Raw genomic sequence first — 25,892 nt, 5'->3', positions numbered from 1 at the left:
TTACACTTCTAGTCATAATAGCACAGATGCAGTGCATTAAGTCTGAATGCCAGGCTTGCCATTAGCCAAAGAGTTTGGTGGTGTCTTTACCCCATGTTAGATTTCTTTCTGGAGGAAGAAATAAAATTTTCATAACATACCCAGTGCTTTGGTGGTTACGGAGAAATTTCCTCCCGATCCCACCTGGTGAAACAAGTATGCTTTAATGGGAAATGATAATAGCTTCTGACACTTTTACTCTAAATTCATGTGTCTTATTAAATTCAGATACATTTTGTTTGCTTGGGCCTTCTGAAAGGGATTTAAATGCAAATGGTGGGCCTGGGTAATTAAGGATGGGGTATCAGTTGTCGCTTACCACTTGATTTTTGAGTTATTTGATGTCATCCCTCCCTTCTGCTGAAGGTGGGCTTGGTTTTGAAAGGAAGAGAACCAGGGTCTTGATATGGTGTGTGAACCACTGAGGTGGAACAGATGCTGCTGATGGGAGACTGATGGGTTTTGTTGGTTTTAAGTCGTTCAGGGGAATGTTCTCAATAAAGTAATGACAATATATTGGGAGCAGAAAATCCATGTTTTTATTTCTGCTATTGAAAAAAGGAAATCTCTTGAAACAGTTTTAAAGGATTGTTTATTTTGTCCTAGTCTACCTGTTCAACTACCAATTTAAAATAGATAATGACAGTGAATGTGTTATTACAAAGACTGAAAAAACCAAAATGAATGAAGAATAGATACTGTGGGATAGGAAATGTACTGTTAAATGTAAAATAAGTTTTAAATATCGTTATCCAGTTGCAGATACAGGGAAAGCAGCTCTTTGGGTTTGTTTTTTTGAGAAATGAATGGTTCAGGCCTAAAAAGTCAGTGCTGCTGATACCGCCGCAATTAATTTTCATGTTGTCAGAGACTGGTGGTTGAAATGGTTCTGTTTTGAAGTAACACCATTTTTTTTAAACCTCTTAATGAAAAAAATATTTGCACGTTGGTTATCCTCTTTTTAGTGACAAACCTTTATTCTGAGGAGGACAGCAAAATCTTCCCTGAAACCAAAAGTAAAATTTGCCCAGTAATCTAAGGATGCAAAGGAACAGTGAACGTGCCTTGGAACATGTCATGCTGCAAAGCCCAGAAACATAAACTTTTCTGCATCTTGTGGGCTTCCTTTTGGTATTTGTTACGTTGTTCTAGGCAAGAGAACCGTACTTCGGGTTGAGTTAGTCTGCTCCTTCATCCTTCAGGGAATAGCATACTGTATTTACTGGCTACTTTTGACAGTGTTCCTTCAAGATATTGCAAATGTACATGACTGCTGATTGATTTTGACGGAATTTATAGCTGTGTCACTGTGTTTCAAGCTAGGATTTTTCTTTGGAAGAGCCTGGGGTGGGGAAGTAGTACCACGTGATAACAATAATCTGAGATCTTAGTTTTGGTTTAATTAAATACTGCTTCCTATTTTTTTCACCCCTGCTGATTTAGAATAATCTATTGATTTTCCAGAAATGAGCATCTCAAAGCAAAATGTAAGTTTAGTTTTCCGGACTAAATTCTACTTTGGTGACTAAGTCCCCAGAGGTCAATTAAGTCCACAAAAGCCCTTCTGGAATATTAAATTTCGTATTGAAATATGTGTGGTTAAGCACTTTGCTTTTTATACATATTCCTTTCTGATGTACTGAACTTTGTTAGGGTTGAAACATGCTTCTGATGAGCAGTATTGCACCAGATAAATGTGGTGTTGTCTAGGGATTGGCTGTGTTAGGGAAGGGGGTTATTTTTGCAATTGCAAAATTCCTATTCAAAAATATTTCAAGAGAAACATGAAAATAATAAAATACTGCAGGGTCTAAGTAGCATTTTAAAACAGTTTTCAAGCACTTGTTCTGAGATTTGAACGCACAAAATACATTTTAGGTATTGAGGGTGTTATGCATTAAAGGCCACATTTTCTTTTTACTGAATTTTGTTGAAGGATAGCATTTCCTGGTAAGTAGAGGCCAGGTATGTAGATTTTTTAATTCCGTCTGCTTATTAAAGATGATAATGGATTAGTTTCTGATCTGAAGAAGGCAGGTTCCTTTTCCTCCATCAGCTCTGCAGTCTTGTCCTGTCTTCTGATCTCCCCCTGCGCTTCCAGCTGGCTTCTGCCACCCTTAGTTGTACACTAAATTCTTTCTCTGTAATTGTACCTCAGGTTTTAGCAGAATAGCTGTGATAATATGCTATCTAGGTTGTGTTATCACAAGCTTTCTTTTTGTATTCTGTTTCCTTGAGCCTGCCTCTTTCTTTTCCCCTCCCTACCTTGCTTTCTCATGTACATGTTATGCAGCTGGTAGGCTTCTGCCAACTCCAAGGGCTTGTCAAGTAAAGAGTGAGTCAGATGGCTCGGATCTCCACTTCCCGTCCCCTGCGAGGCTGAGTGCAAAGCCTGCCTGGCAGTCCCAGCTCTGGTGCTCAGGAGCAGGGAATGGACAAAGCAACTCTCGGCTACTAGGCATAAGGAATTTGCCATCTTGCCGACTTCTCATGTTTTGCTTTTATGGATGATGAAGCAGCAAATTCTGTAATGAAGTCAGGGGTGTCTAATCAGAGTCCAGATCAGTGAGAAATTAAAATGTTGGTGAAAAGTGGTGGTACTGTTGCTTGGGAATACTGATTTCTGACACAAGGACTTTGGGAAGGAAGTGGTGCATGCAGATGGTGGGACCCTCATCCTGGCACTGTGTGCCGCTTTCAGAGCTCCTTCTCTTTCCCATGGGATAGTCAAGTCACTGACCTGGGTCTGGAATTATTCTATTTTGTAGTGTCAAGTTAACTATTTTATACTACTAGGGTAGCATGTGAAACTAATGAAAGACAGTGAATTTTTTTTGTTCAGGGAAGCATATGGGGTGTTTTGGGTTTTCTTTTCTTTCCTTGCAAGAATTTTATGCAAGTCAGTGAGTCCATGGTCTGCTTTTCCAGTAAGATAAGTTTTCCGTAGTATTGGGGTGGCTTTTGGTCATGCAGTTTAGTCTGCTATGCAACCTGAAATAAAATGCATTTATTTTAAGAAGATATGCACTCTGCAAAAATACTTAAATCTTCTAAAGCAATCTGTGAGAAGTACGCCAATCCCCTCCCCAGTTGTTTTGTTGTGTTTTGTTTGTTTGCTTGTTTGTTTGTTTGTTGTTGTTTTTTTTAATCAGAATAAATAGGAATATGCTAGCTTTAAAAGAATCTTGACACATTCTCATCCAAATGTGTTTGAGAAATGCTGATTTCATCTGTTTTGACCTTGGGAAAGATTCTGAGGTCTGATGCTTTCCCTCTCCAATGAGGGATGGAAAGGAGTTGGAGAACTGCATTTTTCCAATACCAAGTCTGTTGTTCTAGTATACAATCTAGTCTTGAAAAGGTTTGAAAGGCCTTATGAAATGGAAACAATGACGAAGATCTCAGATTGTAATGAAAGAGAATTTTTATCTTCGGTGTTTCTTTCATCCCTCTTTTCAAGGGCTCTCTGCTGATTTTGGTAAAAGGAAGAGGTGGGTGAAGCAGATTGACGTGGTCACAGCACATAGGGAAACTTTTGATAGAGTTGGAGGTGCAATAATGAAAGACTTCTAATTTATCAGATGGTATTACAAGTGTTATTTAAAAATAGATGTGGTTTAAGTTCTTGGCGCTATCTTTTTACCGAGTGTAGTTGGGGCTGGGTGTGTTTGAGAGGGAACAAGCTGACAGTGGCGGCGGTGATGGGGCAGGCACTACTGGGGTACCCTGCCCAGCTGCTGGGCAAATCCCTCTGCTGCTCTCCGCAAGGTTTGGTGGTTACTTTCATCAGTCTTGTGTGGTTTAGAAAATTATGGCACATTAACCTTGAAGCACATGCAGTCCATATGCATTAAAAGAGCCATTTTGAAGGTAAACTGTGCTATCCTTTCTTTCCCACCGAAGAAGTGCTCACCACAGATGGCAAAAATGTCCTAACTGTGCTGTTCCCATCAATCCCCCTGGTACAATACAAGGATGTCCTCATCCTTCCTCCCTATGACGTTGCCTCAGCTCAGCATGTCAGCTCTTGCCTTCAGCCAAAGGGTGGCTTAGTGTGATGTGGGGGAGCCTGAAGTAAGCAAAGCAGTGCATAAAAACCCTGCATCCTTTAGTCTGCTTCCTAACCCCCCTGTTTGTGGATAACAGGAACTCGGGTGTCACGCACTTTCATAAATTAATCTCCAATGCTTTTCCTTAAGAAGGGGGAAGCTAAGTTAACGTTGCGTGTTTGTCCCTGGATGTTGGCTTTTCTCCCCTGCCTCCAACACACGTGCTCTCTCTCCAGTTGGCAACCGTGGTGTAAATTGCAGGTTAACAAAATGTAGCTGTAGAAGGAAGAGTCAAATGTGATATGAGAACTGACGAAAGACACCTTTTCCTGTGGGTTGGTTATTTTCACTGTTGGCTCAGGAAATGTGCTTGTGAGTCTCCATGTTACTTTGGTTTGTATGGCGATATTTTAACTGCAGCAAGGTCTGATGTAATTGTATATGTAAAACAGTAAGATTTTGAGGGGCATAAAATAAATGTTGGGAAAGAAAGCAATCAAAATTATTAACTTCAGTTTTTATTTAAATGCCATAAGTGATATTAATATGCCTTGTTTATCCAACATTTCTATTTGACCCAGTTAAAGATATTTTAACGAATAGACTTACAAAACTATGCAGCTATGTTGTTTCAATGCTCTAGATGAAATTTAGGTTAAGGAGTGAGGGTTTTATCTTAGATATTAGAATCTAAGAAGTGTCCTTTAAAAATATTAAGTTTACACAAGTTTTAATTTTTCCTTAAAATATCTTTGTGCTTATGAAAAACTGCTTCACTAGAGCAGACATAGACTGAAAAAAAAAGTCTCTAAGATGCATGCAAATAAATAAAAGGAGGGTTTATTAAAACTGATAATTCTATAGCTACAACCTGAGCCTTATGGCTCAGTGACTTCAACTGCACAGAGTTCAGTTGATTTTTCTGTTTTGGGTCCTCCCCCCCGCCCCTTCCCTGCCAAGTGGTCAGATGTTCTGTATTGATTTTGAGATGAGCTGAAAAGTTTAGAAAGTATCTAAACCCCATTCTTCTTCTAATCTGTGCAAAAAGATTAGAGGAAGAGAGCAAGTCCAGTCTTGTAAGCAGCTCAATTATTTTTTACAGCTAGTCTGTGTTGGTCTCAACCAAGCTATTTCATCCTCTGTTTTCTAGCAGGCTACCCAGGAAGCTGCATCAGCTCCTGTGCATGCAGACAGTCGTGTGTTTAAGAGTTAAGTCACTCCATGTTTATTTTAGATCTAAGTCACTACCTTTTGAGTACTCTGCTACTTAGCACTCTTGTCATCTTCTAGGTATTTGACACATGAAAAACGGAGTGCAATAAGTTGTATGTTATATCTAAACCAATGAGCAACTTTTTGAAGAGAGGTATTAGAGCCCTGACTTCAGGGATAAAGTCACCCAAAAATCATAAAGACAGTGATGAGTCAATATAGAGTTCGTGCAAGGCCCTAAATATCTTCTGATTTTAGTGGGGCAAAAGTACTATATGCTGGAATGTCATACTAGCTCTGGCAAAGTAAAATCAATTTTGTTTGAAATGAGTATTAATAGGAAGTTTTGTTCTCCTTGGTCTAAGTTTCCCTTTCCTATTTGATGCATTCAGTTTGAGATTTTGTTCACATTTTCATTATAGTTTTCTAGAATTCTATTCAGTGTGTGCTAGAGTTGTGTTGTGGTTTTCTTTTTTTGTGTGACTGGAAAGTAAAGTGTTATTTTTCTTCTGATCCTGCTGTCCTTTCCCAATAAAAGTTTCCCACTAGGGTCTGTTTTGTGAATTGAGAGAAGTTAGAGTAGCAGGTCCTGATTGTAAATGAGTGCCATATTTTGGTGGTCCTGTTTGATATTATCACTTCCATGCCAGGAGTTTTTTCCAAAGGCCTTGCCCATGAGCACTGCAGCTCTCCCTGTGAAACAAGAATTAATGATAAGGGAAGGCAAAAAGCTGTAAATTCTGCAAAGACTTCCCCCTCTATCTGCCCTGGGAGGCAGGTAATCCCTCACAGCTTTGTGTGGCAATGAGAAGAACTGATGCAGCAATTCCTTCCCCTGTACAAGTCTCCAGGCAAGGGTTTAAATCTCTGGGGTTTGCCGTAGTGTTTCACTTTCCAGTACCAATGCTCAGGACCATCCCCTTGTATCATACTCTGCTACATTGGCATAATCTTCTGTTGGTACTTTTGTTGGGGCCACCCCAGCAGAGGCAGGGTGATGTGACTGTCTCTCCTGCTCATCATGATGGCAGCTGTGCCACATTGCTCAGGGGCTGAACTGGCCTGCTGTGGGCATTAGTTTTCTTGCAGGCTTTTAAAACTGAGATGTCTTTTTTTTTTTTTTTTTTTTTAAATGTGGCTTTTCTATGCTGAGTGTGGAAACATCTGAAGCATGCATGTGTGTTTATGTTGAACTTTCCAAGGAATTGAGGAATTGTCAACAAATGGTCTCACTGAAGATTGCTCCTATGAGCCTAGGAGGCTGCCTGGAGCGAGAGCAGTCCTTGGGCGCCTCTGGCCACTGGAGCTTGTGTTTTCAAATTTCAGCTAAATATGGAGATAATTTGAGAGCTGTTTGCACCTTTTTTTTTTTTTAAACCATGCTTTTAAAAATCATGCAACAAAGTATACATGCAATTGTACTGATCATCGTATGCCTGAAGTAGGATGACTGACAGAATTGACTGCTTAAAAAAAAAAGTTACAAAATTGATTAAGTGTGAAACAGTGAAACACATATGACAACTGCTGTGCTTATCTCTTGCTTAGAATGCAAGTCAGATTTATTTTTTTCTTCTTGTTGAGGAAAGAAATAAGTGCTGTCTTGGCCTGAGGATAACAAATGCTAAACTAAATGCTGCTGGCTGCAAACGTTAGGATAACTTGGTTCCAGCAAGTCAGATGTTGTAGTTTGCAACATGCTCAGCCAAGTATAGAAGGAGCTGCCAGTGGCATGATCTAACAGGCTAAATGTGGTAGCAGCTCTCAGCAGAGTTTCTGATATCCTCCTTGCCCAGAAAACCCAGGTGTGAAAAGGGAGTGCCAGAGGTAAAGACCGGGACAGAGAGGGTAGTTCTTGGCATTTCTTTTGGCAGGAGCAAACTCCTGGCATTCCCACCTGGCCTCTCTCTGCAGCCAGCCCTTTGCCTGGAGGCAGCAGACAGCTTTCGAAGTACAAGCAGCTCTGAACCGAAATCCACTTTAAATAGATTGTCTTGAGCTTCTCTTTAGACAGTGTATCATGATTGTCAAAGGCGCTGACTTCCTATAACATACATAGATGCTTATGCATGCATATAGTACATATGATATTGCTTAAAATAATTCTGTTTGAAATCTTGAAATCTTTAAATTGCAATTTGTAAAAGTAACCTGATGTTCACAAATAATTTTCAATTGGAGTTGCTCAGCTGGATGCAGGTTGTTTCTGTTTTTTAGCTGTGAGTCTCGAGGAATGGTTATGATTCTTATTGTATCCTTCAAGTTCTGCAGCCAGCCCAGAGGGAATATAACACAGCAGTTAAGTGATGCAAATAATTGTGGGTTCATTGGTCTAGTTTGTTTGCCTCTTGTTCTGTGGTGCTTTTTTTTTTTTTTTAAAAGACTGTTGTAGAGGTCTGTGTCCTTCCTCAGCCATGTCACTTATGGAAGGACAACTTGCAGAAGGGACTAATGAATCTTACAGGCATGATCTGTTCAGGTGGTCTTAAAAATATGAATAAAAGGCAGATCAAGATTAACTGCCTGTTATGTTCCTTAGCATCATACCCATGGAAACTCCTGGACTATTGCCTTTTTTGTCGTTATTAGTCCTAACAATACGAAGAACTTAGTAAAGTCATTGAGTTGTCACTGCAGAAGAAGGAACGGCATAACTTTAACACTATCATGTAAAATCCTATTTGAGAGGACACCTTGCTATCTCACTCCCCCAGTGTGAAAAAGCACCATTTTTGGCAGAGAAGTTGAAGCCCAAGCAGCTTGGCTGCAATAAGGTAACCAGTCCCCAGTGCTGGCAGCCAAGCCAGCACTGCGAGAGCCGCAGCGGTATCCACCAGCCTTTCTCACACTGTCCACTTACACCTAGAGAGGAGAGACGTGATCTCAGCTTCAGCTCTTTCCATCTGTGTCTCTGTCGTTAAACCAGAGAGGTGACTGATGCTGTAGGAATAACTCAGATAAGTAAGCCACCTGGTCCAGGCTGCATTTCATCCTCATTTACTGCTTAATGGTCTGGTATGCCTGAAGGAGAAATTAAAAGCGGGGGACATGAAGAGGACAATGAGGGAGGGAATTTTTTAGCTGTAATGGTAGACAGTCACTGTTGTTCAGAGAACCTGAAGTTTAAATGATGAGGTAAATATGATGGGTTAGTGTCCAGGCGCATTTGGAGTGATACAAAGTTCATGTTTATGCTTTCCAGACTGGTTTGTGAAAGAAAAAGTGCTCATGTTGGCTTCTTTAGGATGGTTGTGGAGCTGAGGTATTGCAGCAAAAATGAAACTCATCCAAAAAAGTACATTAAGTGATGCCTTTATTGACCTTGCTGATCACTAATTCCATCATATATTTTTTTAAAACTTCCATAGGAGCTCGCTAGTGATCTTGGTTAGTATTCGTTATTATCTTTGTGCTTTGCCAAGTGTGCTTGCTTTCTAGAATTGATTTCCTTTTTTCCTAAACCTGCAGTAAATATGTATTAAAGGCATTGAACTGCCTTAAATAAAAAGTATTAAATTAAACCAAGAGGAAGTTCACTAAACAAAGTCAAGCAATTATTAACCAAGCAATAATTTCACTTTTGCTTTCGCTTTCCAGGAGCATCTTCTGTTGTCTTGAGCACCCAAATCAGATAATTGCTTCTTAAATTGTTTCAGGATCTTAACTTGATTTCTGTATTTACAGCCTTTCGTAACACCTCAAAAGAGACATTCTGCATTTAGATAGGACCTCGAAGAAAAGATGCCATAAAACTTTTTTCTTTCCTTTAGTCTTTTAAGTCTTTTGTCCCTGGGACTTCCCAGAACCACACAGCTAGGATCCGTTGAGGGAATCGGTCAGTGAGGCTTGCTGCCTTACCTACAGCTAGTACAAGTACGAGGCACTGTGAAAAAATATAAAAGCCTTATCAGCTATTGCCTCCACAGACAGCCAATGTGCTGCACACATTGAAGGCAGCTGAACATGTCTTAATTATTGAAATTGATTGCAGGGACTGGTGATATTAAGACCTGAAAATGGAAGAACCTGCAATAGTAATTGTTACCTCTCTGGAGGAAAGTGAGATGCAAGCAGCTGTGACAGTGTGAAAGGATTGTGAAACGCTGTAACAATACAAAAAGGATTTGACATGAAATGTTATAGTAGGGTATGCTTATTGGCTCTCTGGTGTTTTGGTGTGTATTTTTTTAGCTGAGTAGAAACTTCAGTTTGTGTAACTTTGCCTGTATGTTGAAGGCTTTCTTAAAAAATAACCAACCAAACAAGAACACTCACAAAAAACTAAACAATGAAATACTGGAGGAAGAGACAGAAGCATGATAAAGATGTTGAGACACTCCTACAAAAAGCAGACTAGAATGGACACTCCTTTTAAAGTAACGAAAGGATAAGAAAAGAATTTATCAGCATTGTATGCAAGGTTCTGTTCATTCAGCATCCCTATATATTTTTGATTACTTACTGGAGGTAGAAAAAAAAGTCTAAAAATAATGAAGATCACAAGGAAATGTGTGTAAAGCAGCAGTGTGGTTGAATCTATTTTAACAAATACTTTGGAGCTGTGGAAACTTGCTTTTTAGTAGTTACGGTGATGCTAACGCTTGAAATAATTCCAATGTACTATAAAATGCTTAATGTTGGGGCATTCCGTGGCAGAGAACGTCTCTGAATCACCTCAGTCAAGCTTAAAATACTAATTGCCTTCTAAATGAATTGGGAACTGAGACTGAAATGTTAGTTGTGACTTCAGGCTATAGTGTCCTATGTAGTGTCTAAATCAACAGTGACTGAAAGTGAAGCCTCAGGCTTATCTGAAGCTTCTATAATAATACAAATAAGCTAGCCTGAACTAGTCTTGGTCATCCTTTGAAGACAATAAGAGGTTTTTATGCTGATTAGGATTATTTTTCTGGCTGTAATAGCTTGATGGCAGGTCTCAAATTTTGACAGTTTATCTTGCTGTGTGCCTGACTGGGGCTGGCATGTTTTGTTTCATTAATATTTTACTATCGCGTTAGGAAAATACGGCACAATGTATATGCTCCATCCCATAAACTGCTTATTCTGAGGCAAGCTAATGATCCCTTCATTTTATGTGTCAAATGAAAAAGCCCCACATCTATATTTAGGTAACTTGCTCACAAGATAGGGCAAGATATTCTTACTCAGTGGGCAGCACAGTGAGTTGGCAGTGATGGTGTTTCACATGACTGATAATGCAGAAGTTTCTCTTGGTAGTGCTGTGGGTAGGACAAAGAATCGTGATGAAGAGGGAACAGGATAGAGATAGTTCGCAATATCCCCAAAATACCGATCAGAATTGTTGCTTAAAAATAACCACTACTGCATGTCTGTGGCATTTTGGAAAATGGGAATTGATATGTGGTAGGAAAAAGATTCTGCTTGTTTAAAGATTTACTACTATTTCCAAACTCATTTAAAGGCTACAAGAGATTTCATTTCATCCAGAGATAACTTTAAGAGAATTATGTATACACTTACGTTACAGATTACTTCAGAGATACAAGTACAGAAAGAGTAATCAGTAAATACAAAACTGCTGTTTTGACAGAAAAGCTGTATTATTTATGACGAAAGGTTAAGGTTTAAGTTACAAGGAGAGTCACATATTTTCCAGCAAATGGCTGATAAAGGCAGATCAACACAGTGACTTTGTCACCACTTCTCCAAAGAGGAGGACACAAAAGCAGATACTGCCAGCAGTGACATGGCTACAGTATCACATCCTCTCCCTGAACTGGCAGCTTGTTTGATTCTGGAAAATGGCTGGGTGTGAACTGACTTTTAATCATTAATCATCTAATAATCCACTGTGTTTTTTCTTAAAAAAAAAAACAAGAAAGAAGAAAATTTTTTTAAAAAAAACGAACACCAAAAAATCTCAGCAAAGTATATCAGGTGGAAGAACCTGAAGGCTGTGTTAGGCTGTGAGCTGAGCAAATACAGGATAAAGACATATAGGGATTACTCTGAGGTCCTTCAAATGGTGGAGCACGTACTGTAAGCAAGATGTGGTAGATGGTTCTCTCAGCTCTCATAGTTTCCTTTACGGGAGTGGTAGGTGCATACGCACCAAAAAGGCAAGAAAAGGAGCTTACTGCTTAAATGTTGTTGCAGTTCCCAGAAAGAAAAAAAGTGTATACGGTGAGTGGCTCTCATCTGTGGATGCATATTAAACATCCTAAATCATCAGTAGTTAATTATTAAAAACTTTTAGTATTGTTTTTATTTACAGAAACATCCGATTAGCTAAGCCATAATTGTTAGATAAGCTTTAACTGTTCATTTAGAAAATTCCTCACCCAACACAGACCAGCTAGTTTGATCTTTGTCCTTCAGCGGTGACAGGGTTATATTTGTGCAAGCAGAATACAGCTTCACCTAGAAATATGCTTGCTTCTGACTTCAAAAAGGGCAGGTTTTCTAAAAGTTCAGGCGTTAGCACGGTTGCCCTGACACATTTAAATGAAAAATGATAGCAAAATCTGGGAATGGGTGTCCTGTAGACCATGCTTAGGCAAAAGGACTGTTTCACAGGTGTAGAAATAATGTTTTCTTCATGGGAAGGAATCCTAGTTAAAGAAAATCAGAACAGCAATTAAAATAAATGTTAAGGATAGGAAAAAGAACAATAAAATGTCCATTAACAAAAGTAAATGTTTATGAATAAGCGATTAAAAAGTGAATTCCAGTGTGGTTAGAGGTAAAGCGATGAATACATTTTGGAATGGAAAAAAAAAATTTAAAAATCCCAGGTCAGATGTAGATTAAGTGACAGATGTGCATGGTAAGATGTAAATAATATAGTAGAGGAAGGAGTAGCAGATATTTCTCTTGCAGGGGGATATATCTAGCTCATATAATGCTACAGATGAAATAAAGATGTTTGTAATCTATAAAATAAAAGGATATAAGATGGCATCTGCTAAAATAAACATTCTCGGGCCACCAGGTCATTTGACTGTGAATTAAATAGACTAGACAAGGAGTTTTCTGAATTGCTGAAGTTAACAAGTAACTGCAGAAGTTTTAGCATCCTGCTAGTGTGGATTCAGCGGAAGCTCCAGTGAAAAGCTGCTTTTTTGCCTTTCTGATGCTCATGGAGGCTCCACGGGAACCCTCCTTGGCCTGCTCTGTGCACTGTTGTCCTCAGTGCTCATTTCCCTGGTGGATGCTCTCCTTCCACGTGAAACTAATTTCCAAACTGAAATAACTGGGTGCCTCTCTGCTCCCTGGATGCTGCCGTCTTGGCTCAGGGTCTCATTTGATATTGCAATCTCCTTCCTCTCCCCACCCCATTCGGTTCTGGGAGACAGTAACTGCTTGGGTGTTTCCTGAGTCCTTCCTGTGTTGTCTTAATAGAACCAAGCTATTTTAATCTTTTCTACGCCTTCATGGCTCACCAAAGTCTGTCTGCAGGCCAACTTATCTTGTCTTCATCTCTAAATATATCTCCATTTGTGATCAGCATTTGTGTGTTGTTTTGTTGTTGGTTAGTTGGTTGGTTTAATTCTGCCTTGAGCATTGAATAATCAATACCTTGCTGTGGCTGTTGGAGCATCCTTACACAGCTACTATTCCTTAATTCTGCTATTCCCATGGGATCCACACTGCCAGGTTTTCTTTCTGGTGTCTATCACAGTTGGAGCTGGTGAGTCTGAAGAGTTGCCCTCCATCCCTGCTTTCTTGTGATTCAAAGTTAGGAAAAGGAAGGATCAGCTGTAACCATCCCTTGCGTGGGGAAGCAGAGGGCAGCTATATGGAGAAGTGCGTAGCTCCACAGATGTTCGCTGCACAAAATTCGGTGTTGGTCAGCACACTGAGGACTCTGCTGGCTGCAACAGCTTGGGGATAAGGGTTTCTGGATTTGCTTTTTGTTTTGTAGGGTAGCTAATAACTTCTGGCTCATATCACAAGAAGCCTGTGGCATACCAGCATCTTTTTGCAGGCCTTGAACACATATTAACATATTATGTGAATTTAGACACAGCTTTAGTGTAATTGGCAATTATCAGATATTTTTAAGGATTAAAAGTAGGAGCCCAGGGATTTGCTGTGTTTGTATGTAGCCTTACCAAAACTTCAGGCTCTGTTTCCTCTAGTCTCTCTTTTCTTCTTTATCTTTCCCTACCCCCTTTTTTTATTTTCTTCTAGAGTTACATTTCTTAAATCTATACTGAAGTTGTCAAGGCTAATTAGAGGAAGAAGGTTGTGTGCCTGTCTCGTGCCGTTTCTGTATTGCAAATGCAGCCAAAGCTAATGAAGCGAGACCTCTACCTGGAAGGTGTCTATATCTGGGGGATGAGAGTTTTCAATCACGAAAGAGTCTGCTTTCTTATTTTTAAGAATTATTGGACAGAACAGTTATAATATCCCTGATGCAGTTGTTTAGTGTATGCATTGAGAAACAACCCTGTATATATACATGCATCTGAAATTTCATGCAGAAAGCTCCAGTCTCAGTTCCATATCTGGAACAAGTCCTGACACTATGAGATAAAGGAGAGCGAAATGGCTATGATTTTTCTTTATTCTTCTGGCACATGGTACAAATGTTGCACTATACATGCACACAGCAATAAGGGACTAGATTTATCAAACTTTGCTGTCAGTCAAACTTTGGCCAAAAATAACAAAAATATTCCAAAGGTATTGTGGCTTAAAACAGAGCGCTCTTCACATAAACAAACTATGGTATGTTTATCGACTACACGTATTTTAATTATAGGTCCTTAGAAGAACACCATGATAATCCTAACATGGTAATGGGAGATCTTCAGTCAGATGAAGAAGATATCATGAACAGTTCTGATGAAGATGATGACACAAATTCTGATTCCAGCAAAGGGGAGCCTGATTCTCAAGAAGATAAACAGGTATGTTTTTATCTTTATCTTCTGAAGCTATTCCTCACTCTTGCACTATTTTCTAAGTTGTAACCTGTTGGGATATTTTCAAATAAAAGGCATTGCATCAACATAACTTTATATATTCCTTTTCGTCAATATTATTGCTTAGAGGGTTTTCTCTAAAATTTTAATTTAATATGTGTATGTTAGCCTGATATTAAGAGGTCAATTTTAGAAATATCCCACTATGAAGTGCATGTTGCCTGGCATATTTTTTCTTAATCTGTCACTGAATCATGGAGCTATAGACCTGCCTACCATGCCCCTCTAATAGCGCTACGTGCACAGATGTATGTTTAGAGATCTTCAGTTTTGAGACTTGTAAATACCTTTTAATGAGGCTGTCTATGTCTCAAAGATCCTAGAGAGCACAGAGTTTCCTGTGCACTGAATACTTAAAATCAACATTTGATTTGTCAGCCTTGGTTGAAGCCCAAGGAAAGGGGCCAGGTGCAGTTTGCAAGGTCTGAGAAGGCCCTTCTGAAAAATGTCTCAGAAGCTGGAGTTTTGCTTGGATGGTCCTGTTTCGGTGATCTCAGCCATGTAGTAAAGCCTGTGTCCCAGTAACCATTTCTGTGCAGACAGCTTTCTTACATTTGCAGGTTCTGCATGCTAACCTGCCAAATCCCTGCTTGGTGCACAGGGGACAGATGATTGAACCAGTTTTTAGTTCTTCCTTTTCAATGGCATGAAACACTAAGGGCTCAACCTGCCTTTCAGCATTTAAGTTCCTTAATTCACTCCTTTGGTGCTGAGGAGAGACTATTGGTATGTGTGTGCAAGAGAGCTGCCCTTGTAGGGCTGCAGAGCCACATCTATGGCCCTTGGAGGATTGTAAGCCACACTTCACTGTTGTGCTTGAGGTTTGACCTTCTGCGAGTGCCAGTGTGGAATGATTTCCCCCTTTTTAACTTTATTTCTTCTTCAAATGAGGAGCAGGAAGACAGCGCTAACTACTTAAAATTAAATTAAGTTCTGGGGGTCCTATCCCTCTCCTTGGGGATACCTGCTTTCCTACGTCTCAGTCCCAGATGCCCTAACACCAGCCCGCCCATCAACTAGTGCCTCTCCTCAGCACCAATCCTGGCAGCTCTGTTTCCTTTGATAATAGGTTCATTTGCTTCCTCTCCTTAAAAATGAATAATAATTTAAAAACAAAAAAAGGCAATGAGATTTTTTACTGCTGGAAGAGAAGACTTGATGATGATGTGTCAGACCTGAAAGTCACCAGATCTTCTGAGGAATAAATTGGGGGTGGGAGAGAAGATAGTTGATGGAAAAGCCTGTTCCTGTGAAACTGAGCAGGACTATACCTGTACGGAAGCTAACTTACCTTGTGTGCATCTAGAAACGCCCTTAACCTTTCATGATGGAGTTCTATAGGAAAGCATCCCTGTCACGAGGCTTCTCAGGCAGGTTTCACAGAGTAATTCAGCGCTTGCTGTGAAGCATCTGCTCATCAGCTTGCTTCAGCGTCCTGCAGCACATGCAGCCAGCAGCTGGGGATTAAGAACCAACTTCCTAAGAGGGAGAGCAGCTGCAGAGGAGAATGAAGCAGTCTCTGCATTGGTCTTCAGCTGGGCTTGTTTTTATTTTTCCTTACCACAAGCATCTGGCTGTTTTGATGCTTTTTATCCATTAGAGGAGTTTCAGGCACAGCATTGGGAAGGAACCTTTTGAGCCCAATTTGTATCCCTTTGGTTCTCCCATTAGAGACTTTATTAGGCCCAGAGTATCTTTGGCTGAGCAAATGCAAAGTGGCCTTTTCAGTGCCAGCTGGTATGTGAAAAGTCTTTCAAATGGGGTGAAAGCAGACTGTGATATTTCATTTTGTAATTATTTAGTGTTAGCATCTTGTCCTCAAAATACTAATTTTCATCTCATTTGCAACTCTCACATCTACAGTGATGGCAGATACCTTGCTCTGCATAATTGAGTTACTTGTGAATTCACTCTTTTAGGGAGTGTGTCAGCTGTGCTTTCTAAAAAGGCATTGAGGCCGGAAGATGGGTGTTACAATCTTGCCTGAATCCAGTTGACCCTCACTGGGTAGATCTAAGTGTTTTTTGGAAAGAAGTTTAATTTTAGATGTAAAATCCCAGCTCTGTGTGAAGATGTCTGTGTAGTACATAAAATAAATAATGTATTTTGCATATATGTGATGCAACACCAAATTATTAAATTTATAAACTAATTTTAATTTAGTTATTTGGCACTGTGTCAATTAAATTAAAATAAAAATATATTTCTTTTTAATTTTTAATATAAAAATATCATTAAAACCAACCTATGAATATCATTGGTTACATGGTTTGATTTCTAGCACTTGAGACTTGTTTATAGGTTCAGAGAAGACCTAAAACTCCAGAAGAATCTTGCAACGTTAGAGCTTATGAACCAAAGGTTCACACCTGTAAAGCCACTGATATCTCCTTCTGTAGAGAAACTGTTCAGTGCCTATATTATACTACTGTACTCAAGACAGTCTCCCCAGGACTTCCATCACACTTGTGTTGTATAACGTGTGATGTTTTAGTGCTCCTCATCCACGCTCTTTCTTTGCAGCCCATTGAAATGAAAGCCCGAATATCTAATAGATGCAGTGACAGCTGGCAGAAGAGAAGCATATGGCAAACGATGAGAGCTGTTTTGGAGAAAGGTGTTTTGTCTGAGGGAAGTGATACATGGGAGTTACACTGTGTAGAGAACAGAATTGCATCCTGACACCTACCCCCTTTTGCTTTGCTGTACCTGTTCCTTACATCTGATGTTGAACAGTAGCATTGATTTTTTTTTTGGAAGCCGAATGTGTGCACATAAAAAACATCGTCGTCTCCACAGTGTTTCAGATGGCAAGGCTGACTTCTACAGCTTTGCTGTATGGTTGCTGTGTTTTTCAGCAAGTCCTTTAGTAGATGGTCAGAAGCTGGCTTTTCAGTGTGATATTTTAATCCTTTCACCTTCTTTTTCAGTAAAGAAAATGTGAATTTCTTTTAAGATGTTCCTGAAACCCATTTGAGTTTACTGCAAAAGGCTGCTGCTGCATTAATCAGAAAAAGAATTTTAGTAATATACAAATGTGATCCGAACATTACTACTTTTGCTAATGAATAATTGTCACTTGCTAAGCCTTAAGTTGTTATGGGCTTCAATGCTTCCTGTAATAATGAAATAGAAAGGCTGATAGTGTTATAAAAACTACTCTTAACTAACATTGTTGTTTCCAGCTACAAGCTAAACTGATTTTCTCACAGATCCTGAAAAGCCAGAAGATTTCAAAGCCCGGAGATTACAAAGCACTATAAAATATTTTTATTAGAAATAACTATAGAATAATTACTTTGGATTTGAGGAACTACTAGCCTGAAATGATCTTTACAACAGTTTTAGTAGGTACATCGTATAACATGTAATTTCATTTGCAGAGTAAGGCAACTGGAAAGAAAACAAAGGTTTACCATATTGCCAAGGAGATCATGAGCTCAGAGAAAGTGTAAGTGTCAATGCTAAATTTAACAGCCTCTTAACAGTTTTATTTTAGCTGGGCAGTTAAAATGTAACTATTTGCTTTTTCTTGCTTTTCTGATAGGTTTGTGGATGTGCTAAAGCTCTTACACATTGTAAGTATCAAAAAAAAAGCTTCCTCTTCTATGTTTAATTTGTTAAAGTTCTGTGTTAGATGTTATTGAAGTGAATGAGGGGTTTTTTTTTTGCTGTGTCTACGTATTCAAAATATAAAAATTAATCCAGTTAAGCGGAAGTTTAAAGTTTCAGATTTTATAGAATTAATCTTTCAGTGGTTCCTTCTGCATCTCTTTAATGTATTTGGTCTTCCAGCTGAGTGGGGGTATTGCTTGAATATTGAAGATGGAATATATATCCATATGTATTAACCAGCATCATATTTATAAGCCAGCTTGTACCATAGCAACCAAAATAAAATCTTTGGTTAGAATAACTTTTAAAGTAAGGGGGGGAGGTGGAAACAGTTTACCTTCGGAAACGGTAAAAAAAAATACACATTCCTGATGTAGTATGACTAATTAGCTCTAATGTTGCATCCTTCACCATGGCAGCATACTTTTTGGGCTGCAATTCTTTGACAGATGCTTGCTTTCTGATAACAGCTGTGATTGTAGTATATGCAATGTGTTGTCCACAGCAAGAGTTAAGTATTTAATCCGTGTTTATGCAGACCAGTCATCTGTTAAACATGCTGTGTAGAAGGTGATAATAGTAAATTAATGAAGAATTTAGCTTTCTCTAGCTCCATTTTGTCACTCTATTAAGTGCAAGCATAGTGATTTTTATTTTTTTTCCCTGGGCAATAGAACTGATTATATTGCAAACAGATGCGTTAGTCTGTCTTAGTCTCTTGAGAAGCATGTTCTGTGAAACTGGGAACAAAGGCTTTTATAGATGGATGTATATAGTCCTGTAATATGGACATCTTTCAGGAAACAAAAAGAAACCTTACCACACCACTTGCTGATTCCTCTTTTGTCTTCCATTTTAGTAATTGATTTTCTTACTCTGTTGAGGCTTGTTTTTTAAACAGGTGGGTCAGGCAGTTGTGGCCAATGCATAATTTATATTCAACATGCTTTTTAGTACAGAAATCAAGCTTAAATACTGATTAAAGGAAGAAACAAGTTTTAAGCTATATGATTTTTAGTTATATTTTTCTAGGCATATAACATATCTTAAAGGTATCTTTGCTTTTCAGTGTACCAGTTCTTCAGGTTACATGCGCAGTTTTGGAAGCAAAGGCTGTTTGTGCAGAGGATGGAGGCAAGCTGAGGAAGATTGCAGGAGGGAAAGTAATAGGGAGTTTAGGAATTTTCTGGGATAAGCCTCAGGTTGTCCACACACTGCAAATATGCAGTGCTGTAGGATGTATTTTGCTTTGTTTTAATGGATATCGTGCAGCTCTGTTCATGACAGTATGCTAGTTTCTGTCTGCCAAATAAAAACCCCTTAGAAATGTTTTTGTTGGCTAGCAATAACAAACAACATATATTAAACCTGGCCTAACAGAGAGGATGCTAGGCTAGGAGTCAAGGAAGTACTTTGCCCTCAACCTGTCTGTTGTCCTGCAGCGTGAACTTAGGTGAGCATCCTTGTCAGAATGGGCACCAGTTTTGAAGCTCTGTGTATGTGTGCATTCTTCATTAAGTAAAAATTTACATACCTGAGAAAGTTTACAGAAACACGTTTTATTTAGACATAGTGGTATGCCTGAGAATTTGTGTATGTTTGTCACAGATATTCTTACATCTGTTTAATGATATATTTCTTATGGATAATATTTAAACATTGATAAAACTACCCTTTTGATTTTACCTGTACTGAACCACTTTGGCTTCAGTGTCAGGATTACTAACTGCCAGTCAGGCAACCTCCAATAGACTTCTGGAATTAAAACTTTGATTCTCCTGAGGCTGGGCTGTGTTACCCATAGTAAAGATTTGGCGAGTCAGGTGAGACTCTTACACCTTCTGAACCATCTATTAGTGGTCTTCCAAGAGTAAATACTTGAAATGTAGTGATTAATTCCATTAGTGATGATCTGAAATTAATACTGTTCTCCTCAGTCTGTCTTATCAATGCCAGTTAATGCAGCTCATGGCTCTTACAGCCAGGGAACAGGACTGTTGATGTAAGAAAAATGTTTTCAGGTTGCTCCTGCTTAGAGCATTTGAAGTGGAGTCTAGAGCAGTTGAGAAGGTGGGAATGTGTTTGCAAACTGGTTACAAGTACCACTGATTTAAAAAATTTTTTAGCATTTTTTTTCTTTTTATATTAACGAAGTCAAGTTATATGGAGTTAACTCTTCCAAGATACCAGGGTGCCAGCCTATTTGGATGCTGTCACACTTTGTAGTGCATCTGGCTGCTTCTGTTGAAGACAAACTACAAAAGTTCTATAGAAAATTATAAACACTTGGGGACACTTCTGTATGTGAAATAAGCTGGTCGTAAGAGATAAGGTACTTAACTGGCATTGCACACTGATGGTGTCTCAGACATACTTAGTGAATGGGGGTGCTTGAGGGTGTAGAATCAAACATTAGATGTAATCTTGAATTCTCTGTATTTCTGTAACTATCATAATGCTTTTTCAGAGGACAAGAATCCAGTACAATGCTGTTAGAAACTCCTGAAAACAAAGGGGCTTAAATCAAACCATCTCATCTGTATGCATCTTTGTGAGACAGTTCATGTCTGGACTCCAGAGGGAAAACAAGGGCTGAGAAGATGTGACAAGTGCTGTTTCTTCCCGAAGGGGAACTTGCAGGAAAAAAAAACAAAGGAAATGGTGAACTGAGACATATGAGAAACAAGCTTGTCACAGCTGTCTGAGATGCTCTGTGCCCAAAAAACATCTGGTGTTCCTAGAAAAAGGAGTAAGGCAGGATTGGTGCCATTTGCACTTCTTTGTTGTGGGGATTCTTTGGACATAGTTTGCTTTGCAGAACTGAGAGGACCTCCTCAGCAGCACCCTGTTGCTGTAAGGATAAGCTGCCTGGCTCATTTGCTGTCATTCTTTTGTCCAGTTTTGTTCGTAATTTTGTTCTTTTCCCAACGTCCACCACTCTTGATTTTGTTTCCCCTCCTGCTACAGCATGGGCAGTGAGACTTCTGGTCCAGCAAAACAACATGCTTTTCGGGACGGTTCCTTTGTTTGCAAGGCTTAGTGTATGATGTGCTGCATGAGCGAAGAAAAGCTCGACCCTTCAAGGCTTTTGCCTGAGCCTTTAGCTCTGTGCATCTGACTTAGGCCCCTATTCTGTCCTTATTAGGACTCTGAGAGCAAGTAGGAGGTTGTCAGGAGGCACATGTAACTTTTATGCAGCCACCAGGTTCAGCTTCTTATTGGAGAAAGTAGATAAGAGGTCAACCATGTTTTGTTTGTTACCCCCCCACACCCCGTGTATCCTTTCGGAGGTGCTTACAAGAGTGGGAAATTCTGTTTTGATATGTTTCCATTTTCAGAGGACATTTGCAAAATTATTATTATATATATTAAAAAACCTATACATGTATCATTTTATATATATATAAAAACTTAGGCTTTTTGTATATTGTAGCCAAATACTATGAAAAATAATTCATAGTAGATTTGGGAAAATAATGCAATGTACATATTGAAGAATAAAATAGCTATGGGTTTTATAACAAGGGAAGTCCCGACCCCTGGTCCTGGCTTACAACTGACTTACTGTTTGGCTGTGAAAAATTCTCCCAACTTCCGACTCCTTTTTCTTCAGATGTAAAACTTCAGTATTTGACCAGTCTGTGGTGAATATGTTGATAAATTTTTAGTCTATGAAGTGCTTTAAAATTGCTGATTGAGGCATTTGACAATAAATTGCAGCTGTAGTCATCCTATTAAAAAGGCTAATGAAATAGTTTTGGTTTGGAAGGAAACATTGCTCTACCACCCAGCCTATTCCTTGAAATAACATTCTGGGAATGTGCCACAATCACATCATTGATTATTGTAAAAAATTAACTATGCTATGTTGTTAAATGCTTATAAATGATTTCAAGTACCTGAGAAAAAGGTGTGGAACTACTTGGCAGCTTTCCAGAAGCAATCTCATATGTTTGAAAAATGTCACAGTCTGCATTTTCTCATGGTCTTCATTAACTATTGTTGCTATAGTTTAACTTAACAGTCTATGGTTAATAGTCTAACTATAGTTAAGACTGCCTATTTATACTTTGAATAATGTATTTGTGAAATTGTCTTTAGCTGTGTTCCTAGCAGTCGTGTTTACAGTTTGTCACTTGTAGCAGCCTGGCTGTTCCCCAGAGCATGAAACTTCCTCCCCTTCCCTCCTCCCTGCCTTGTAGGATCTGTGCGTGTGTGTGTGTGTGTGTGTGTGCTCCTTGAAAAGTGTCCAAGTGCAAACATTTTTTTCCCCTTAAATTAAACTGATATTTGAGCTATCTGCAGGTGTTTTTAGCTGGGAGTTGTACCTCAGCAGAAGGGATTATGGCTTATTTTTGCTTTGCTGATGGATCTAGGGGAACAGATCCAAGATGAATATTGGTTGAAGCCTTAGGAGTGAAATATGTGACACATTTAGATCATATAGTTCATTCTTGTTCAGTTAAATTTAGGAGAAGTTTTAATTTCACTCACCTGAAATTATCTTCATTCAGCTGTTAGATACCTGAAGGTGCACTTAACCAAGTTAGCAGCTGATCGAGGGTTTAGTCTGGTCAGTACAACTAAACTTGTTCCTTTGCTCCTTAGACTGACGTGGGCAGGTCATTTTGCTGCACACTGGGTGGAAAGAACTGAGAGGAATTGTGAGTCAGGGCCTTCGCAGAGGGGAAGTGTGTGGGCTGATCACAGATGATTCACAACAGGGTCAGAATTATTTCTGATATCACAGCCCTTTGCTTATTTAAGGAAGCTACACTGAAGGAGGGGTGGGAGGAAACAAAGGCAGTGATGGTCGTATCCTCCTCAAATGTTGTTTAAAAAGCTGCGCAGCCTTGGGGGAGTGTATACTAATAGAATAAATAAAATTCCCTAAACGTTTTCAAGTTGGGAATGTTTTATCAGGCAGTAATTCAGCAACAATATGTACTCAGAAGCCTTTAAAATTGTCTAAACTAGATTTTCTTATGGACAAGTACCAGTGAGATGCTGTTTTAGTCTAGAACAAGCTAAGACTGCTCCTGGTTTGGAAAGAATGTGCTTTCCAGGGACAGTGATGAGTGCCATCCTCTGCCTAAGCAGTAAAAAAGGGTGTCAGAAGATTATTATTGGACCAGAATATAATATAGTACTAGAAACTGTAAACCAGCATTTCAGAAAGTGTACAATAGCCTCCCCTCCTTCTGAAAGGAAAAATTGTCCTGTTAAGAAGCTGGGATGATTCAATGTAGCTAGCATAATCTTTTGTTTTCTGCTGTGCAGCAAATGAAACTTTTGTCTAGAGTTGCAAATGGTGTTTTTCAGTGAAATAAGCATATCAATTCCAAACCTTGGCAAGTTTTTTTTTAATGGGTAAGATTGTAATATTTGAGAGGCTTATTTTTAATTAGAAAAATCTCTCTTTAAAAATCACTGTAATGGATTGCTGCATTGCTTCCAACAGAAAAATTTCTAGGACAGCTCAGGTGACTGTTGAACAGTCTTTGAACAGACTGATGAAAGCAGTGCTCTTCAGCAGTGTTACATAGTACTATATGCTGAATAGGTTTGTAATATAAATCACTTCTTGCAGGTATATATAGATATCAGAGCGACATATATATTAATTGCAACAGCGATTTTGTTTTTATTTAGCAGTGAATTGATTTAGTTTTAGAAGGAATTAGGTTCTGGTGCATTAAATGACTACTACTGCAATTTCTAAGTCATTCACCTACTTGTACAAAAAGTTGTCCTTTTCTGAATACCTTCCACCCTTTGGGTTGAAATGTCAGGGTTTACTTTTTAAGGTAAGATATTTAATGTTTGGTAATTAAAACAGACCTGTTCTATGTTTTGGCCTTGTGGATAAGAAATTACTTTCTCAGAAGGCTGGTACCTTCAAATATAAACACTGTTAACTCCAACCTTGTTACGTTTGTTTGACTTTTCCTACCCCCATTCCTCAGGCATGTGCTCTATGCCTTCAACTCTTAAGTTTATCTCAAGATGAACTTGGCATGACAGTTACTTCACACCCACTGCCAGGTTAAAAATAAATCTTAGTACGATTACAGACACAAATGCATTGTACTGCTTCTGTAGTGAAGACTTGATAATTCAAGAAGGAAAAAGAAAAGCAGCATTGAAGTTTGGCTCTTTTGTGGTTTAGCAGGCTGGTTTGCATCATTTGAAAGCTTCACCTTATCTTTCTTCCCTGCATTTCCTCTCTTCAGGCCTTCCTCAGTTTACTCAGTTGTGGAAGGGGACGGAGCAGGTGATGAAACAAAGTTTTGGTTGGCTATTTTAATGATAGTGTCTTTCATGGCGTGATCCAAAGCCTGATGAAGGTGACAGACTTTGGATCAAGCTAGTCAAAACCCCAAATCTGTATTTGGAAAAACATCCTGCAGACTCTTTGAATGCTGTATCTAGAAGTTAGATAAATTCTCTTAACTACAAATGACATTCCTGTCTTATCTACTGGTGCTTAAACCTGGCTCCCTACTCTCCTTTTATTGTTTGGTCAGGGAAAAGCCTGGGTTGTTGATTACGCTACAGAAAAACTGCTTCTCTTTTCATCATGCAAGTAGCCTAATAACATTTGGGCGAAATTCTTGTTTCATTCCATGGCAAAATACATACAGTATATTGTGTGCGCATGTGACTGGGGGGGAGGATGGGTGCAGAATATTATCATAATATGATGATGCATTTTGCATGAAGATCTCCAGAATGCCTCATTTGAGCTTTTGCCATTGTAATTCCATGTATCATTTCAGTGTTAAGCAATGCCCTAGGGTCAGGAAAACCCATAAGATGCAGCTGGTAGTTAACCTATGTGTCACTAGTCTGCACAGAGGATGTAAACCAGAACATTTCCATATGAATAAAGCCATCTGTTTTTTAACTCCCTTGCATTTAATTCTCAGCCTTCCCCCATCACAGCCATTGCGTTGTATCTCCTTTCAGTTTCTTGTCATAACTCTGCCCAGTCACAGCCTTCATGACCCAGAGGGTCACAAAGCAAGAAAGTGTGTCTGGAGCTCACGCTGCCCAGAGCTGATGTAATGAGGAGAGAGGGCAGAGGAAACTTGAGGCTTAAGTTTGAGGGATCCTAAATAGTGCCAGATGCTGGACTGATGAGACAGCTAGTAAGACCTGTAGTAGTAGACCTGGGGAGGGGGGAAAAGGGGGCTGAATTTTTTTTTTATTTATTTTCTCTTTTCAACCTGAGGACCCTACAGATTTTCAAAGGCAGGTGTGAACCCCATGCACATTTAAAATATAACTCGTTGTACTTAGGAACATGGCTTTGGTCATGTTTTTCAGGATATGTATAGATTGTGCATGTATTATCAGGTTTCAGCAGACCACCAACTCAAAAGAACTATTACGGATGGTCTTTTTTCCACTGTTGCCCAAATTCAACTGAGAAACAATACTACAGTGCACCACCTAATTTGGATTTTCTTTTTTGTCAGTTTAGACAGTGTTATTTTTCAACTGAAATGCCAAATTGCTAACCGTTTTTGAAAATTTTGTTTGTATGTGAACAGGGAAAATACCATACAGTGTAATGGATACTGAGTTTCAATATGGATACATTCCTGGCCATACTGGCTTGTGTGGGACCCAGATTTTAATTCTAAATAGTTTAATGAAGACCAATAAGCCTCAGCTGTGCCCTGTTGCGAGCTAGTTATAGCCTAAAAATGGTATAAGATGATCCTTCAAGTGTAAGCAGGGTTTTCCTCCTCCCTGTAAATGTTTTGAAGGTACCAGTGTTGTTTTTGATCATCGTTAACATTTGAAATCTCATGGTTCCCATATGTTGTTACAGTATCTTTTTGTTAGATGTTAATTTTCCTATATATAAAGCGGCTACGTAGAGTAATTTTTTGTGACCATACATTTTTGTCAAAGAGGGAGATCTTCCAAAAGGTGATTTGTCGATGACTTATGAAAACTAGTATGATTTTAAAATAAGATATTAAAATTGCATTAG

At 39.0% G+C, this 25,892-nt stretch overlaps 1 protein-coding gene across 1 annotated transcript in view; it reads left to right on the top strand.

The window, feature by feature from the left end:
- The window catches only part of FGD6 (FYVE, RhoGEF and PH domain containing 6), an 80,720-nt gene that overhangs the window by 17,629 nt on the left and 37,199 nt on the right, over positions 1-25,892 (top strand). The window contains exons 3-5 of the mRNA XM_064450939.1: positions 14,050-14,197; positions 17,656-17,723; positions 17,820-17,850. Of these exons, the coding sequence (XP_064307009.1) occupies positions 14,050-14,197; positions 17,656-17,723; positions 17,820-17,850 (247 nt within the window). The remainder of the gene's footprint in view (positions 1-14,049; positions 14,198-17,655; positions 17,724-17,819; positions 17,851-25,892) is intronic.

Source organism: Phalacrocorax carbo, chromosome 1, assembly GCF_963921805.1.
Source record: "Phalacrocorax carbo chromosome 1, bPhaCar2.1, whole genome shotgun sequence".
NCBI classification, from domain to species: domain Eukaryota; kingdom Metazoa; phylum Chordata; class Aves; order Suliformes; family Phalacrocoracidae; genus Phalacrocorax; species Phalacrocorax carbo.
This window is presented reverse-complemented; position numbering and strand designations above follow the sequence as displayed.